Raw genomic sequence first — 17,839 nt, forward strand, 5'->3', positions numbered from 1 at the left:
TCCTGCTTGCATCTATATAATTATTGACGTTGCCATTGAACCAAGTTATTTCATGTTTTATACAATGTTTATTTACAGTTTGCTAATTCGCACGATTAAATACATACCAAGTTAGCACTTCATGTTTGCCTCGTATGAATGTGCACACAGCAGAAACTGAATTACTCTGGTCCTGAAGAAACTGAATTACTAATTAAAACCTAAAGCACCTCAATTTCCTGTACGAGTTGGATCGCTCTCACAATAATCTCTTCTTTATTGTGGCAAATTAGTGAATCTCAATCTGAACATACTGCCATAACCCAGTCACTCCTTGTTGTACTTGATACAAAAAAAATTACCCTGTTTTTTTTACGTCTGAGTTTTCCAGTCAGTCTTACTCTGCGATGTCGGTCTCCCAGCAACACTTTCACAGCTTTATGAATCCTTTCTCTTTCCCCCTCCCTTCCTCAGTCCTCCTTTCCACCTTCATGTTCCTCTGTCTCTAGAGCTCATTACATGCCATTACCACAGCCAGAGCAGAGTGTGGAGATGGTATGAATACACCAGGAAATGTAGACTGTATTAAAGAGGTCATGTGCTGTCAAGTTCACATATATGTATCCCCTCTCTGAAGAATGGCACGGGACAGCAGCTACTTCATTGTCGCTGTCGCACTTGTTCAGACAGGCTGGATGAATTATTACTGTGAAAGTTTTATTCATTTATCTACAGCGCCAAATAATATCACAATGAAATGAAAGTATAACACTACTTTTGATGCTTGTCAGTTGCAACAACTGACAGCCACATTATATCTGAAATAAAAAGCCAGATATTCTCAATCGGAGAATATGAATACATTTACATTGTAGCACAGACAGACAGTAATTGCTTTCGTGTCCCTCTGCAGTGGTCGCCATGTATTCTGTCTGCCAGCTAGCTGAAAGCTCCTCACGATGCCCCACGGTTACTCTCAACTCAGCGCTTTGCTTACAGAATAAACATGACATGCTGCCTGTGCATGAACTTGAAACCCGCCGGGGTCAGGAGAGGGTGACAGTGAGTCATCAGAATATATATACAATATATCTAATATACTTGGGAGTGTCCTTTTGAGTTGTATTGGGAAAGAGGAGAAGAGAGGTCTTTGCTGTGTGTTGTACTCTGTGTGGTAACTGGTATGAAATGGCTTCTACACGTGCAATAGCTCAGCCAGTGTCAATGCTCTTATTAAAAGCTGCTTCTTCAACGTACAGTCTGTTCATCGTTCACTTTCAGGAGTCAAAACTGCAGATTACTGATGAATCGGTATGTGTGCCTCCACTAACTGCTTTGTCTTTACCTCCGTCCCCAGGTACACAGAAGAAGAGATCCGGCAGAAAGTGAGCACGTTCAGACAGATGCTGATGGACAAGGAGGGCGTTATCACCAGAGAGGGCTCACACACACAACCAGTGTAAGTAACTGTATATCAGGTTTCTTGTCTGTGATGTCCAACGTTACACCAAACATAGGGATGCAACACCAAAGCTTATTTCTGTTTCTGTATTTATCTATATTTGGCATTGGTGAAATGTATTTACGTCTTTCACTAAAGTACAAGTTAAGTATAGTTTGTCAAGATGGGGCAGGGATAATACAAGTACGTAGTATTTTTTTTATTTACTGTTTTTAAAGCCACAGTGGCCCAAATGTGGCCTGCAACATATTCATAGGGCTGATTTCTTGAAAATTCCTTTTTCATTCTGAAGCAGTGTTTGATCACTTTCATCCCAGAGTTACAGGAGTGACGAGTCAGCAGGCAATAACGTCAATAAAATACGGTTTTAAAAAATGGTGAATCACTGCAACCCTGAGAGAATCATGACAAAATAAAAGGTCAGAAAAACATTGCGCCACACTCCAGGATTTTCTTTAGAAATTAAAGGTTGTGCATGTAATGGTAGCAGGAGTTCCACAGACAAATAGATTTGGTTTGAAAAGCCAATGAAAGTGCCAATCTTCATGAAGATCACAGTAACAATCACCTGCAACATCAGTCAAGCTTAATGCTGCCCTGCACAACTCAAGGAATTAAGGTTAAACCAAGAACGATGGAATATTAAAGGTAAACCACGAATGACGGAATATTAAACTATTTACACATTTATATTTGTAGCTTATAGCTTATTTGTTCACATTCTGTCATATCTGGTGCTTTGGCCTCTAACAGTTCCTATTCACATGGCACGGGCAACAAGCACATGGATTACTTTGATGCAGAAGAAACAGATTGTACTGGTAGCTTGTTGATATCCAAACACACAAAGTATATCCTTGGTTAACAGTAAATATAATGTATAAAAGAGTGAATTCTGCTGATTCTAACAAGGTGTTCATGATGAAATTGTGGTACGTTTCAAGGTCATATTTCTGCCCTTTTTACTGGGAACAAAGAAATCATCGTTGTAACAGCGACAAAGCATATGCTTACTAAATGTGTCTAAATCTTAGTTATGTGCCATGGATTTGTATTCTAAAACGTTTCAACCTAAATACTTACAGTTATAATCAGAACACACACTTTATTCGGAATAATGGTAATAGCACTTAAATAGAAGGTCATATCTTTATTTCCATTTTGACTCAACTTGACGTCATTTATACTAAGATTCATGACAGATTGGTCTTGGTGTGTCAAAATCACATCAGAGTGTATCTTGGCACGAAGCTCATGTGGGTAGAACTGATGAACAACGCCTGTTTGATTGGTGAAAATTGTTCCCATATGTTCCTAAAAATGAAACAGCACTTTTTAAAGTAATTTATAGCCACTTATTTTGTGATCTCCCTGACAGAATCCACTTTGACAATCACTGCCCTCTGTGCATGCCTTATTATCCACCTCCTTTTTGCCGTTCATTCTCTTTTTTTCTCTGCAACTTATTTATTAGAAAACCCAGAGTTTTGTATTCTTTATGATAAGTTAATTATATGAAATTAATCTAATAAAACCAGACAGCCATACAAGCCGAAATTGATTTCTAAAAGCGGTTATGAGAAATGGCCTGCCATCTAGTAATGTCTTTAGGCGGTTGGCTCAAAAGAATACGGGTTGTGTTTGCAGAAACGCTACACATTATAATTTGGATCCTTGGCTTTTTCAGTCATTTATTAAAAACATTTTTAAAAAGGGAATTGTTAAACCCTGATGTTTTGAAAATAATCAGAAGCATTTGAAAGTCTACTCTAAACTCTGCTGGAAGCCAGTGAGGCAAAGATTGCCGTGATAATTGTCAATTTGTTTAGCGCTAAGCCTTAGCTTTGAGTGCATGCTGGAGGTTCCCATGTGAGGCGAGAATTAAAGTAAACATAAATAAATGTTGAGGGTATAATCTCCATACCAATCCCAAATAGATACTCCCAAAGGCCATTGGAAAAAGCACAGCAGTACGTAGGTGTGGTGTCCCCTAACAGTCCCTGCATCATACTGTATGTGTGAATGATTTAGAGAGGCAATGTGGCCACCCGCTGTGTGTGAACTAATGACGGTGGTAATGATGCTGATGCTTCCTGTCTCACTGACTAGACTAATGCTTCTCCATCCTCTGCACTTCAGCCGGTGTCTGGCATTAACCAGTCCACACAGAGGAGGAGGGAGGTGTAGAGGACTGTAATAAGGAGCATTTAAAGATTTGTTTCCAGTAGAAAGTCAACTATGAGGATACAGAGAGCGTAGTTTGTCTTGCTTTTTCGCATTAGTACACCCTCAAGGGCACTTCTGAGTCAGGTCAATTTAGGATTTCAGAGCTTGCCTCAATTCCTGCAACCTTCCCTCTTCAGAAAGGCCTTGATGTGGAAAATTGGAGAAGGTTGTAATTTACGAGGTTGTTATCCCACACACACTCAACACTCCCTGAGGCCTTCACACACAAACACACACTTTCTGACGTATTCTATGTCTCTCTGCCCACAATTGTTACTTCACATGTAAATTGCCTACTTCAGGAGCATTATGTGAAACATGCCTTCATCCACCCGGGTGTTGGCCTCAGGGCAAAACTGTGCTTCAGGCCTCCTGATACTCACTGCCTGCAGCAATACGCAGATTTACAATTCTCCACATTAATATGTAATATAAAGAGTGAACCCCAACGAGGGGCCTAAACAGCCAGCTGTATCATCTCATATTGATGGTTAGCTTGTGTCACTGCCATGAACATTTCTGTGACTGTTTGACCAATCCTGTTCCTTAGAGGAGGAAATCCACTGTGCCACCTGGAGGTCGACATTTTGGTTTTTAGTGAAATATCTTGAATACATTTTTGATTATATTAAAACAACATTTTGCCCAAAATTACTTTTCTGATACCTTATGTCTCCACTAGGGCAACCATGATGTTAATCTCCCTAAACAATTTCTGTATATTCATGCAGAATATTTATTGTGTGACCTGCACCAGTTAATCTCATCATAATTTAAGTACAAACCAATGCTACATGACTTCAAGCAAAATAGATGAATATATAAAGAGAGTACATGTGCGTGGATTTACTAAAGGAAAGAATGCTCCATCACATTCTCAAATATAGAGCTGCCTCCAATGTGTCTGGTTGTGCTTGGCTGGGAGGTTTGATTCAGATCTCTTCCACTGGGCGTATTAATATTGACAGGCTAAGGCCGTTCAGCTGTAGCTTAATACTCTAACACACTAGCAGTAAACAGCCGGCAGTAAGCAGATGAGCTACTGTAGCTCCTAACTCTGTTTACCGATGTCCCACATTGATTTCCTGCACAATGGATGTGACCACGGGCCGAGAGAAGGAGTGCAGTGCGTAAAGCCTATCAGGTTTATACACAGAGACTGTCCGAACCAAGCAGGATCATGGGAAGCTCACTCTAGACTTCAATAGATATTCAATATCTGATCAAATGCCTGACATATCTTCAATAGCAAACAGAAAATCCTTTCATTCTCATCAAAAACGTATTGACTTGATGCACCAAAAACATCAAGGCTTTTCCTCGAGGATCTCAGAATTGATCAGCTAAGCTTGAAGCTCCTGGCCAGTCATACTTTATCTCAATGTGACAACCATAAATCTACTCAATGTAGCCCCACCCTCCCACTGAGGAGTAATCAATCCGACCTCCACCCACCTCCTCCCAGGATAACACACTATAACTCTCTGCAGCAATATAAATATATCCAGGCCTCCGGGGGCAGAGTGGCTGTCTGACTCTGAGTAGGGATATGAATTTGCGGCACTACTTTGTGCTGCAGACTGACCGTAGTCCATCACTGCCACGTCCCAGGGACAGTGACTGTTAGGGAGCCTCTCTCCTCAGCAGGCCACTGTCCAGCACGGAGACACTTACTCATCTGCCCAACAGAGAGGCTGTGTGGACCAGGAGCTGGGCAGATGTCTTCAGCATATTGGAGCATGGCAACACTTGAGAGATTAGAGACAGGCTGGGGAATTAGTTGTTTTATCTTTAATGACTAAGCATGGGGACCACTAGATACTTCCAAATATTGCTAATTGCTCTTTTTGGCATTTTGCTTCACTCTCAGCCCTACAGGGACTAGTCGTTGGCAAAAACAAACCTGCATGTAGGTGCTCTATAAACACAGTTTCTGGCATTTATTTCCAAATGAAAAGTGGATTAATAAGAAATATCTAATTCTGTTCAATTTCCTGAACACTAACTATTGCTGGATATCACATACTGGATATATAAATATTTAATGTGCATATTCACTACGAAGAGAACTGTACTCTACTGCCGTATCTAATATTTAACATTGGTTTGATGTTTAATTCTGGCATCTTTTTCAAGAACTATATAGATTTTTAACAAAATGCGCAGATGAGTTTACCCTGAGTAGAGATGGCCTGTTTCCTCTACAGCTGCAGCTACAACCTTCACTCATCAAAGGGGTCAAGCCTGAGAGGCAAAACCCAGGGCAAAGATAATTTATAAATCACAAAAGCTGCTTCTTTGGCAGCTCCTCTCATCTCTCACCTTGTTTTTCGATATTCGATTTCTCAGCTCTTTGAATTTGCAATGGCTTGATGTTCTCCCTTAATCTGAAGTGTCGTCTGTTCTATATCGACTCACACAATGTTTTAACTCAAAAGACTTCCAAACCTTATTAAAATTAAAATTATCATGTGAACTGTGTCACAACCACACTGCCTACACTTGTTTACTTCTCTCCCTAATTGCTTCGTGTTTTTTTTTAGACAACTTGTTTTCGAGCCCAAGTTTAAATTAACAATAATAATGTTATTCAAGAATATCCATCACATCGAGTGATGCGGTATTTGTGTATGTATGTGTGTGTGCGTGGGTGATTTGCAGTGCTCTGGATGGCTGTCATTGGGCAGTGAGGTTTATTTTTGCTGGTGCTTTGAATCCCTGCTGTGCCCAGTGGTGCTCAGCCAATTAGGGGTTTTGTTGCTCATCCTCTCCTAACTAGCCATCAGGCCTGTGCCCTGCTCAAATCCTTACACACTCTCCTTCTAGACACACTCTTCATGCTTTGTCAACTTCTTTCTGTATGTTGCTTCACCCTCTTCATCTCATCACTCCTGTCTCCTTCCTATTGAGGCTGCAGGGCTTTTCATTGAGGTTATGCTTCTGTCCACATCACTCAAAACCAGATAACTTCTACATGAACTACCATTATGCTACATCTTGGTGTTAAAAGTAGCAGCAAGCCCAGAGCATGACCTGCTGGGTTTGTATCAATACTGGGACTACCAAGGTCAGACAGATAGGACTTCATAGTGGGGAAAATAATCAGTGTGGTGTGTTCTTTATCTATTTCTTTAGCCTAGCCTGCAAGGTCAGATCTGGTAGATCAGAGGATTCCACATAGGAAACGAGGGAGTTGTGGCACAGGGAGGATTAGGGAGGAGTCTGCTGCCATCTGTTGTGAGGAACAAGTGGGAAGATATTAATCCCACAAGCTGAGCTGTAAGGGCGAGAGAGATGATGATATTCTCACTGCTGGGGTGGGAGAAGATCACAAATGTCAATGTACAAGTAAAGTGACAAAAAAGTTTAGTGTGTCAGCATCACACTTTCAAGTAGCGTTGTTTCTGAGTTTGTTTGCACCCAAGTTAGCCACCAGATGGGTTGATACATGCATTAGCCTGCAGCGTAGCTTTAGCAAAGTCTGTCCACCTCCTTGATTCAGACTGAAATATCTCAGCAACTACACTGAACAAAAATATAAACGCAACACTTTTGTTTTTGCTCCCATTTTTCATGAGATGAACTCAAAGATCTAAAACATTTTCTACATACACAAAATAACCATTTCTCTCAAATATTGTTCATAAATCTGAAAAAATCTGTGATAGTGAGCACTTCTCCTTTGCCGAGAAAATCCATCCCACCTCACAGGTGTGGCATATCAAGATGCTGATTAGACAGCATGATTATTTCACAGGTGTGCCTTAGGGTGGCCACAATAAAAGGCCACCCTTAAACATGCATTTTTGCTTTATTGGGGGGGTCTGAAAACCAGTCAGTATCTGGTGTGAGCGTTAGGATTAGGGTTAGGGTTAGGGTAATGTTGTGAATCGAGTGGCCTGTGTTCGTCGTCCATAACATACGCCTGCCCATACCATAACCCCACCACCACCATGGGCCACTCGATTCACAACATTACCCTAACCCTAACCCTAACCCTAATCCTAACGCTCACACCAGATACTGACTGGTTTTCGGACCCCCCCAGACACCCCCAATAAAGCAAAAATGCATGTTTCAGAGTGGCCTTTTATTGTGGCCAGCGGCACACCTGTGAAATAATCATGCTGTCTAATCAGCATCTTGATATGCCACACCTGTGAGGTGGGATGGATTATCTCGGCAAAGGAGAAGTGCTCACTATCACAGATTTTTTCAGATTTATGAACAATATTTGAGAGAAATTTTTATTTTGTGTATGTAGAAAATGTTTTAGATCTTTGAGTTCATCTCATGAAAAATGGGAGCAAAACAAAAGTGTTGCGTTTATATTTTTGTTCAGTGTATTTAATGGTTATTGATGAGACATTCATGATCCCAGAGGATGAATCCCAGCGCAGCACCACCAGCATTTTCACAGTGATTTTGGTCAAATGCCTCAAAAAAACTTAATTTATTGGAGGAAATGGAATGACATTATGTACAGACTCCCCCAAATTGGTTGCGGCATAATTGGGTCTGAATTGTTAGCTAATTTAGCATTAACGCTAGACCGATTACCAATTTATGCTTATCGATATTTGGATATTGCTATATACTGAAAATTGCACTACAGGCATGACATTACGCTTGTCTACCAGACAGCACTGCCAAGTTGAAATCTGAGAAAAATTTGTAAATGCAGTTTGTTTATGCTATTAGTTTGATTTTCTTTTTAGAATGACTTCTCTAAACACAATTTATCCTTATCAGATATTTTAAACTCTCAAATACCAATGGCAGAATCAGTCTGGATTTAGGAAGCATGCTAACACACTGAACTCATAGCATGGCAGACTTTCACTGTGAAGTCAGGAATGATTTTTGAGCAGGGTTTGCCTTATTTTATAGTTCTTCCTCTTACTCACAATATTCACACACTTCCCATTAATGATCCTTGATTGTTGTATTTTCAGGGTCAACCACCTGCACTACGAAGCTGATTATGGACAGAGCCATCAATTGGTCAGCTATGAAGATGGAGACTATGACCATGATTACCACAGCGACAACAGGTAAAGCACATACTGTATAATGGGGATGTGATGACCCCTGAAATGATCAATTCAATAGCAGCCTATTATCTCCTTCACATGGCGTGTGTCTTATGATAAACAAGAACTTGTCCCAGAATAGAAATGCTCTTCAAATCCTCGACACTCTCTCCCAGTAACTTGTCTGTGGATAAACATTGTATATTATTTATGTTTTTAAAAAAAACACACAATGCAGATGGTCATTCAGACTTTGATTTCTGAATTTGTCCCTTTGCAGAAAATATAAATTTCCTGTTTCCATTATATGATATTTGGCGTGTTATGGAAGAATGAATTAAGGAAATTAGAAAATATCCCCTTATCGACTTGCGCCGCAGAAAATAGCTCTAATCAAAAGTGTGTTGCAATACAACACACTTATATTAATATTCACTTGTGAATTATTTCTGCCTTTCTCATTTGGAATCTCCCCCCCCCTCATCTTTGTTCTCTCCTACTGTGGCCTACTCAGAGTGAAGAGGAAATCGAGCAGCTCTCCATCCCCTCGTCCAAAGAAACGGAAGAAGAAGAAATCTGGCCGCAGAAGGAGTCGGTAAGTGGAAGCAGCTTTCACTGATGAAGTGGTTTCCATTTTCTCCCTTTTTTCTTGACAGAATAATTAGACTGGGTTCTTTGGTGAAATTATTTTTGCAAATATTGTAACGAGCCATCAGAAACTGTAATTGAGAAAAGGAAAAATAGGCAGTCATTAAAAACATATTCTCATTTTCCATTTTCTTTTGACTAGGTCAGCTAGATAAATAGAGAGAAGGAAGTGGTACGTTCTAGAGAATAAAGAATAAGAAGAGACGGGCAGAGAAAGAATAGATGAATTACATCGAGAGACCGGCTGAGCCTATATAGGATCTCACCTTTACTAACAATGATCTCCTCTGAGATGAAACACAATGATGAGTCAAAAGCCGTTAGCCCCTATCTGAGGCTTACTTCATGGTATGCATATTTCCCCTTCTCTCTATCAAAAGGTTTGGCAGCTCCTCACCCACTCACAGAGAGAAGAAGAAAAAGAGTGGGAAGAAACACAAGCGAGACAGGTGAGTGTGAACATGCTGTGTGAGAGTCAGAACAAGCAAGAGCCTCAGACTTTATATGGCTTTGTCAACAGTTGCTTTGACAGTGATTGGTAGTGATAGGAGGTAAGGGAAGAAGGAAAGACCCACGGATAGGAAGTATCATAGGAAGTATCAAAAAGTGTGAAAGCAAATGAAGAAAGATACAAATAAAAAAAAGGGAAAAGGAAAGACAAAACGGAAAGTAGAAAAGAAAAGAAGAAAGGGAAGTCAAAAGTACAGCAAGATGAAGGACGTAAACAAAGTAAAGAATCAAAAGCAAGAAAGGGAAAATAAGGGAAGAAGGAAAGGATGAAAGATAATCATCAATAAGAAGGAGACAAACACAGTACAAAAGTTAAGGAAGCATCAGAATGGTTGAAAGAATGGAGAGAATAAGAGGAAAACAAGCTGATAAAGGAAGGGAAGAAAAAAGGCTTAAAAGTAAAAGAAAAAAATGAAATGTAAGACATGATAAAGATGACATAAAGGACAAAAGGAATGGAAAGGAGAGATACATGACGGAGAGAGCCAGAAACGAACTAGGTAAGACATTACTCATGAAAAGATGAGAGGGAAGACGGAGAAGAGAGAGAAATTACAAGAGCTCATCAACAAATACTCTTGCAATGCCTTGGGATATCATAACCACAATATGCAATTGTAGAGTGCCCCCCCGATTTCTCCGCTTCCCGCCTGACTCCGGGGTGCGAGGCTAAATGTGTTGTTCTAATAACCCGGCCTGTACGGGGGCGCACAACACAAGAAAAATGAGCCTCTCACCAAACTGCTGAGCATCACTGCACCGCCCCGCTCCCTTCCCCATCTCCCATCCATCCACGCACATCCCATTCCCCCCACCCTCCCTCCCACAAAGCTGCTCTGCATTGCAGGCACTGTTGGTGTATGAATCATGTATAGATGAAGACAGGAGGGGGGGCAGAATGCAGGGTTCCTCCCCAGAGAGGAGCCATCCTCCCTAAATCCTAGTCTCCTTTTTGAAAATGCACATTATTCGGAGCTCAAAATGGATATCGCTTGTTGTTTTTATTACAACAACATTCAATAAAAAGGGCTTGTGTCCATTTGGATGCATACTATAATATATAGGGCTGTACCAAATGGATTTTCTTTTGATATTCAAAGCTTTCATTTCTTTTTTGAATGAAGCCTTGATTCACTTTCTGCATCTTTTATGAATGTGTTGCCAAAAAGAGAAAAGGAAAAAGTCCTTGAACAAAATACTCAACTTGAATAAAGTTGTTTATACGTCTATTTTATTCTATCTACTTTAGTTGATGAACATAACTTTTAAAGCAAAGTTTTTTTGTGACTTATTGGAACTGCTTGGATAACTCGAGTCGGAAACAGTTGTACACAGCCACCGTCAAAATCTCATTCAACAAAAAGTATAGTTATAATGATGCAGTCTAGTATTATTCTGCATCTGTGCAAAAAGTAAACACAACATGAATAGACATGCACACACAAAAACGCAACAGATGAATTTGGATTCAAAATTCAATGTCAAGGTTGTGAATGAAGCTTCAAAGCTTTGAAGTCCTCAGTGAAGCCCTGCTTCTCTGTCCTTGTAGTGGGAGGTAAGGTGAGGGATGTATCGGTGACTAGAGGCTGAGAGAGAGGGGAAGAATAACTAGCTGTCCAGAATAACGCCTCATATACATACAGTCCCCAGTTGAGTCTCTCCAGTGGGGAAACAGCCACAGCTCTGAGTCCCGTATCCGCCACATACATTACTGTGACGGCTTTATTACTCCCTTTCAGTGGATCAACACACTTTGCTGCTGCTACTGCCTCCCACTCCACTGCATGCTGTATGTAGGTGTGTTAAACAGCAGGGGGGATGTAGTGCTCTTTATGAGAGCAACGCTCGCAAACCGGTCTGACTAATCACCATGGAAACTGCAATGAGGATGAAAGTGATATGGAGGTGATGTTTCAGTGGAACGCTGAGGACTGGGGAAGGGCCCGCCTTCCCTTCCTTGCTGTATACTCAGTGCCTGGCCTAAGAGAAACCGGTTTATTTGTATTGCTCTAGCGCAGAGAGCAACATCCTTTTACAGCCAGAAATATATATTTATTTGAAAGTGTGGCATCCAAACCTGTAGAACACCAGCTGGAAAAGCCTGATGAGAGCGCTCCCTGTGGACATCTCCACATAAATGGACGTGTGCATGTGATTCAGACATGCACATCCCTAAGAGTGCAGAAATACATGGTGAAATATTCCATTTAGATAACATGATCCTCCTGCTGGTCACAGTATCTTGAACACGTTCATATTCCATGACAAAACTAAGCCTGAGACTGGGAGCGTTGTGTGTCAGTGTGTAATTCTTAGAACGCAGTTTTCATACATCTTGAGGAATATCTGTCATCAAATGTACATACATACTTTATTGAATTAAATTAATAATGTTCTGTCGACTCTAAATATGTTTAAACTGACATTTTCCATATTCTTTTTTAAAATGGGATTTGTAATTCATCCTCTAGCTTTTGTCCAAAATACTACATCTGATTTATTTAGTGTTAAGTCATTCCCAGAACCACTTAAACTCTGGAACATTGTTATAAAAATATATGTTTCTGTGTAAAAGGTTATCCAGCCTTATTATTCAGTAATCCTGTTTCCTGGAACAGGCCCCTGGTGCACACTTGTAGCCAACTGTGTATGAATTATTCAGTTCATCATTATGATGATTGTGGTGTTTTTATTATCGTTACAGATCTGCATCAGGCTCGAGAAAAAAGAGGAGATACAGGTGTGTATGGAACAAGGAAATACACAATACATAATAACATGCATAACATGTGTAAGGTGTGTGTTATTGTCATTTATGCCTACTGATTGTTCAAAAGACAATGCAATCCGTATGGGTGAGTGGTACATTAATTGAGTTCCTTTTGCAAAGGGTGTGAGTGCGTGTTTGCCATGCTTTGAAGTACTGTACACTGTACTTCGTTATCTTACATAGGACATTTGTTTCAGATCCGGCAGCCCAAAGAACAAACACAAAGACAAGATCAAACAGAAAAAGAGGTGAGCAGCATACCGAATCACTAAGGTGCCATTTAAATGAAAAGCCTTAAGGTCTGCTTTTTTCTGCACAACAGTTGAACATTTTATAAGTAAAACTTGGCTTGAACAGTATTCTACAGAAGCCCTGAGAGGCAAGTGAGAAACGTTTTAATTTTTATGATTAACTTTAACCAAAATGTGTTTTACAACAACACAAATTATTCTGAAAAAAACAGTTTTCTCAAGTATGAAAACTTTTGGTGAAAATACGATTTAGAAACTTTGAAAGAATGTCCAAGAAAAACCTATTCAGAAGGGAACACCAGATCGGCCCGTAGGGGCTCCGTATCCAATGTGTGTGAATAAACACATCTTGTCCTCTGCACACAGTGATACAGTGAACAATAGTCTCAGTCAACAATAGGTCCATTTGGTAGCTGGTCCGGTGTCTTATACATTTATATTAGTATTTTTGTACACCTGTTATCCTAGGCTCAGACCCTCAGAGACTGCTAATGACCATAAAGCCCAGAGTGAATCTTCTAAGCATTCAACACAATCCCCACTGTCTTGATTAGAATATATATTGAAAGTGTTTGGCAGAGCATGAATTGTTTTACTTATCATGAGTTTGACTGGCTGTTCCATTTGTGTCCCAGTGTGATTTGTGCGTACACACATGGCCCTCATGTTTCTATTTTTATGCGTGTGTGTGGTGTGTTTTTATGCATTGGTTGTCCTCCCTCAGGTCACCTGGTGAGACTCCCAGCAGGAGTTCACAGCGTCAAGGCAGCTGCTGTAGCTCCCGCAGCGCCTCCCTGTCCTCCACCCGCAGCACCTCCAAATCCCCCTCCAGGTACCCTCCTCGTGTTATTCTTCTGATTCTACTTTATAGCTTATTCAAATGATTCTCTCTCTAAAGAAGCAAGGGACAGGGCAGAGAATGTATTTTATGGGATATTTTGTCATTTGTGACATTTAACCAAGGTTTCTGGGCTTGCATTCATCACACTTTGAAGAAGTTCCCTTAAGAATAATCTTAAGAGCCAACTAATGAGAAAAAAGTTTTTTGCTCAGTGTGAAATTTAGGACACATTTATCAAGCAAGATACTGCTACTTTAATATCGATGCAGCAGAACCAGGTACATTTTTTCCATGCAACTCAACCACCAAAAGTTAAGTTTAGTCATGTAGCTGCTACATGAGATCGGCCTATGAGATCTAGTGAGTCTGTTCAAGTGGGACAATTACAAGGTCATTTATCCTATTTCACACTGCTCCCTCTTTATCCTTAAAAAGCTTTATACATCTATTTATTTACATGTGCAGCAGTATTCTCCAAACAAACTTTGATGCGCTAAACCAGTGGAGTTCCCTCTATGAACATCTCACATCACTATATGATTTAATTTATTATAACTATGCTTGGATCAGGAACATTATAATTTTGTAATGTATAAATATGGACGAAATAATGGGAAATGGTTCAAATGAAAGCATAGGAAACGTAGCTGGTGCTAGATACACATTTTGCTTGTGGCATAGAAACTACATCAGATACATTTGATGGAGAATGTAGTAGCTCATTGTCAAGTATACAGAAAATAAAGATTTAGTTCAGTGTGTTATTCTCGTTTTTTTATCTCAAATAAAATACAAGTAGTAGGCTATAGCTACCCTGTCCTGAACTAGACATATTGACTCTTCTGACTATATTCATATTCTTCCTCATGACCAAAGACACTCCTCACCTCTGTCTCCATACTGCCGTCCCATTAAGATTTACTCTTCAGAGACCTCTAGAGCCAAACCAATTTGAATGAATATATTTTGTGAGAAAAAAAGACTTTTAGCTAATGTGTTTACGTGGCTCTGCTCGTCCAGATTAAACTCCAAGCACAAGACGGACGGACAGAAGGCGCCCAGCACCTCGCTGTCCCCCGGCACCAACCCCCCCGCAGTGTGGCAAAACGGGGACCACCCCCAGCGGAGCCGCAACGGCAGGGCCGGCAGACCCAACCACGGCGAGGGCGACAAAGTGCACGATGTATGTAATCTCCTCTATTTTGCTCCCACACCCCCACACCCGCCCCCCCCACCCACCCACTCCAACGGTATCTACCACAGTCTCTGCAGATGAGTTTTATCTTGCTCCTTTTGTGTTGGTTGACATGATTCTGATCTTGTTTGATATTGAAAGTGTTGTTCTGTTGTCACTAACACCCAGGTTGTAGGCCAGTTTTCTGATATCATTATTTGACGTGTTAAAGACACGTGCCGTAAAACGTGCCGCTCCTGCTGCTTTGTTTCTGGCTCTCTTTGACTCCTCTGCCATCTTGTTTGTTTGTAGTTTGTTCTTGGTATTTACCAGTAACACAAGGGGGGCAGCAAGAATAAGGTTTCTAATGTTTCTGTATAGCAAATATCCTCTGAGTCTAGTCCAACAGAAATATGAGCAGCACTGGCACACAATCTTTCCTAACGATTGAAGAAGAAGATGTGCTGTTACTTCCAAGCAGGAGACAAATGATCGAATCAAACCAAGGACGGGTATGATTACTTCAAACTTTAGCTGCCCCAAGAGGTTTATGCCCGTGAAAAGATATGAAATAAATAACAAGAAGAAGAAGAAACGTATGCGTAATGAGAACTCTTAATGCAGATAAAGTTTGAATTAGCCAATGTTGAGAGTCACAATTAGATGTCTGATGGTGCTTATAAGTGATACAAATCTACAGTTTACCCTTGAAGTGACAAATCCAATTACTTGGAAAGTCTTGATCCACGCATGCAGCTCTCCAATCCAGATAATAGTGGTGTGTGCCTGGCTGCATGGAAGATTTAAAATGCCTAACTAAAAACAATAAATAGATCAAATGAAATACAGTATACATTGTCACAAACACATGTATATTTAGCCAACCACAACAGCTGAAATCCAGATTATGTGATGGACAAGTTAGCTTTTAGCCCAGAATCACATTTCATTAGTTTAGTAGTTGATGAGTAATACAAATAATTTTACAGGAAGTAAAAATAAATGCATTCGATTTTAAATGTATTATTATCTTTTTTAATATTTTTTTATGTTGCTGTATCTTTACAATCAAATCACAACACATGAAACTAGGTGAGGAGATGTATTGCATTTCATGTCATCCAGCAGGGAGCAGTCTAGACATGCCGTAACGAAATGCAAAACAAGGGTTTCATTAGTTTTAATGAGTAGGTCCAAAGGTGCTTTTTTTTTCTTCAATAGTAAAAGCTAAAGAATTGTCTAAGATATGGCATTTTAAAACTTCCATAGCGGTGAGCCGAGTCCTAAAACTATGTTGTGTAAATTAATCAAAATCAGGAGGACCCTCTGAGTAACACAGAGGTAACAGCTCTGTCTTAAAATAAACATAATAGGCTCTTAAAGCAAAAGTGGATAATTCATAACCACATTTCCCTTTTCAAATAGAACTGCCCATGTTTGTTTCGGCTGTTTTGAAAATAAGCACAGTTCTTATTACCTAAATGACACTTTTCAAATCACCCCCGCTCTTATGGAAACAACCTTATTACTTGCAGTCAATGGATCATCAGAGCCACAGTAGGATGCTGGAATAACACAAAAGACACTAAGACTGAAGGGATGGCTTTTAAACAATTGTTCCCTGTTGAATAAGCATCTAAATTGGTTGTAAACACCCAGAAACCAATGTCTAGTGAATGTGTAGTTTCTACTCAAGTTTGCATGTGTCTGAGGTCTGTCTCTCTCTCTCTCTCTCTCTCTCTCTCTCTCTCTCTCTCTCTCTCTCTCTCTCTCTCTCTCTCTCTCTCTCTCTATGCTTGATTCCTTCATTACTGTTTTTTTTTTTCCTTATCAATATAAGTGGTATTTACCCATGAATAAATTCCCAAATCTTTTTGTCTCATTCATATAAAAAGCACTCAAATGCTTTGGAACCGGATCAAGTAGGTTAACTGGGTATGTGTAATAGTTTCTTCTTGTCAACCGTTTTCTTTCTTCTCAAGCACATGCTCTGCTCAGTGATAGATTCTCTTCTCCTCCAGGCGTCCAACAGCTCCTGCAAAACCACCAGGAGTTAATCACACGCTCCTCTCTACTGTTGTACTTTAAAATGTCCATGTGCATGTTGCCCCTAGGTGGCAGTATCTCTTCTGTCTGTTTGTGATCTACTCTAGTGGAGAATGGCAAGGGAGTCTGTGTGATCATGTACCTTTGAGCCATTCAGCTCGGATGTAGTGAAAGAGCAGCATTTCATTTGCTCCATATTTTTCAATCAGAATCTTTGTAGCAAAGGGGGCTGTAGCAAAACCTAAAAGTATGTCTCTCATGGTAATCCCCAAACTGAAATCTCTGCACAGTAGGCTGGTTATGTGTGACAGATCCTGGATCCCACTGAAGTTTGACTTTACTGCAGCAGTTGTGTGGATTAGCAAATGTTCTGTATAGCAGCTGGTTGTCTTCAGTTTGTGTTCCTGTAGTCGTACTATAGCCCTGCTTGGGACTGTCTGATCCACTGTTGGTGGACACGCCCAGATGCTTTTCATAGTGAAGCTTTAGGAAACAGCTGAGCATGGCTCTCAATCAGAGGTGGGTAAGTAAAGTTGACATGCATTTACCAAACTAAAATGGTAGTTGACTACTCTTAGAAGCCTTCTCCTCCTTGAAAAATTGAAAATAATGAAATTAAATGATCATATATTACCATGCGGCTCTTCCAAGTTTGTTTTGGAAGGTCTCAATGCTAGTTTCTAAATTAGCCACTGTGTTAAAACAAGCGCAAAAGTGGATACTTTTCTCACAGGGCGAGGTCAACACAGTATTTCACTTGATTCAATTCAACAAACAGTTCAAATAAGAGTTGCACAAAAGTGTGCGTAATACTTGATCTGGCTTAGATTTTTGTATTTGGCTCGCTAGTTAGGACGGGACCGTTTCAATTAGTTAGTGGAAATGATAAATTGTGAACG

General features: G+C 40.2%; 1 protein-coding gene across 2 annotated transcripts in view; it reads left to right on the forward strand.

Annotated features, from left to right (window-relative positions):
• Positions 1 to 17,839, forward strand: part of srrm3 (serine/arginine repetitive matrix 3) — a 91,056-nt gene that overhangs the window by 60,544 nt on the left and 12,673 nt on the right. The window contains exons 3-10 of one of the 2 annotated variants that reach the window (XM_079647565.1): positions 1,337 to 1,438; positions 8,623 to 8,721; positions 9,215 to 9,295; positions 9,729 to 9,797; positions 12,563 to 12,598; positions 12,826 to 12,876; positions 13,604 to 13,711; positions 14,741 to 14,903. In XM_079647565.1, coding sequence (XP_079503691.1) covers positions 1,337 to 1,438; positions 8,623 to 8,721; positions 9,215 to 9,295; positions 9,729 to 9,797; positions 12,563 to 12,598; positions 12,826 to 12,876; positions 13,604 to 13,711; positions 14,741 to 14,903 — 709 coding nt within the window. Of the gene's footprint in view, positions 1 to 1,335; positions 1,439 to 8,622; positions 8,722 to 9,214; positions 9,296 to 9,728; positions 9,798 to 12,562; positions 12,599 to 12,825; positions 12,877 to 13,603; positions 13,712 to 14,740; positions 14,904 to 17,839 lie in introns of both variants that reach the window. The other variant, XM_079647566.1, reaches the window with a different exon arrangement.

This window comes from Notothenia rossii, assembly GCF_949606895.1.
Source record: "Notothenia rossii genome assembly, chromosome: 9".
NCBI classification, from domain to species: domain Eukaryota; kingdom Metazoa; phylum Chordata; class Actinopteri; order Perciformes; family Nototheniidae; genus Notothenia; species Notothenia rossii.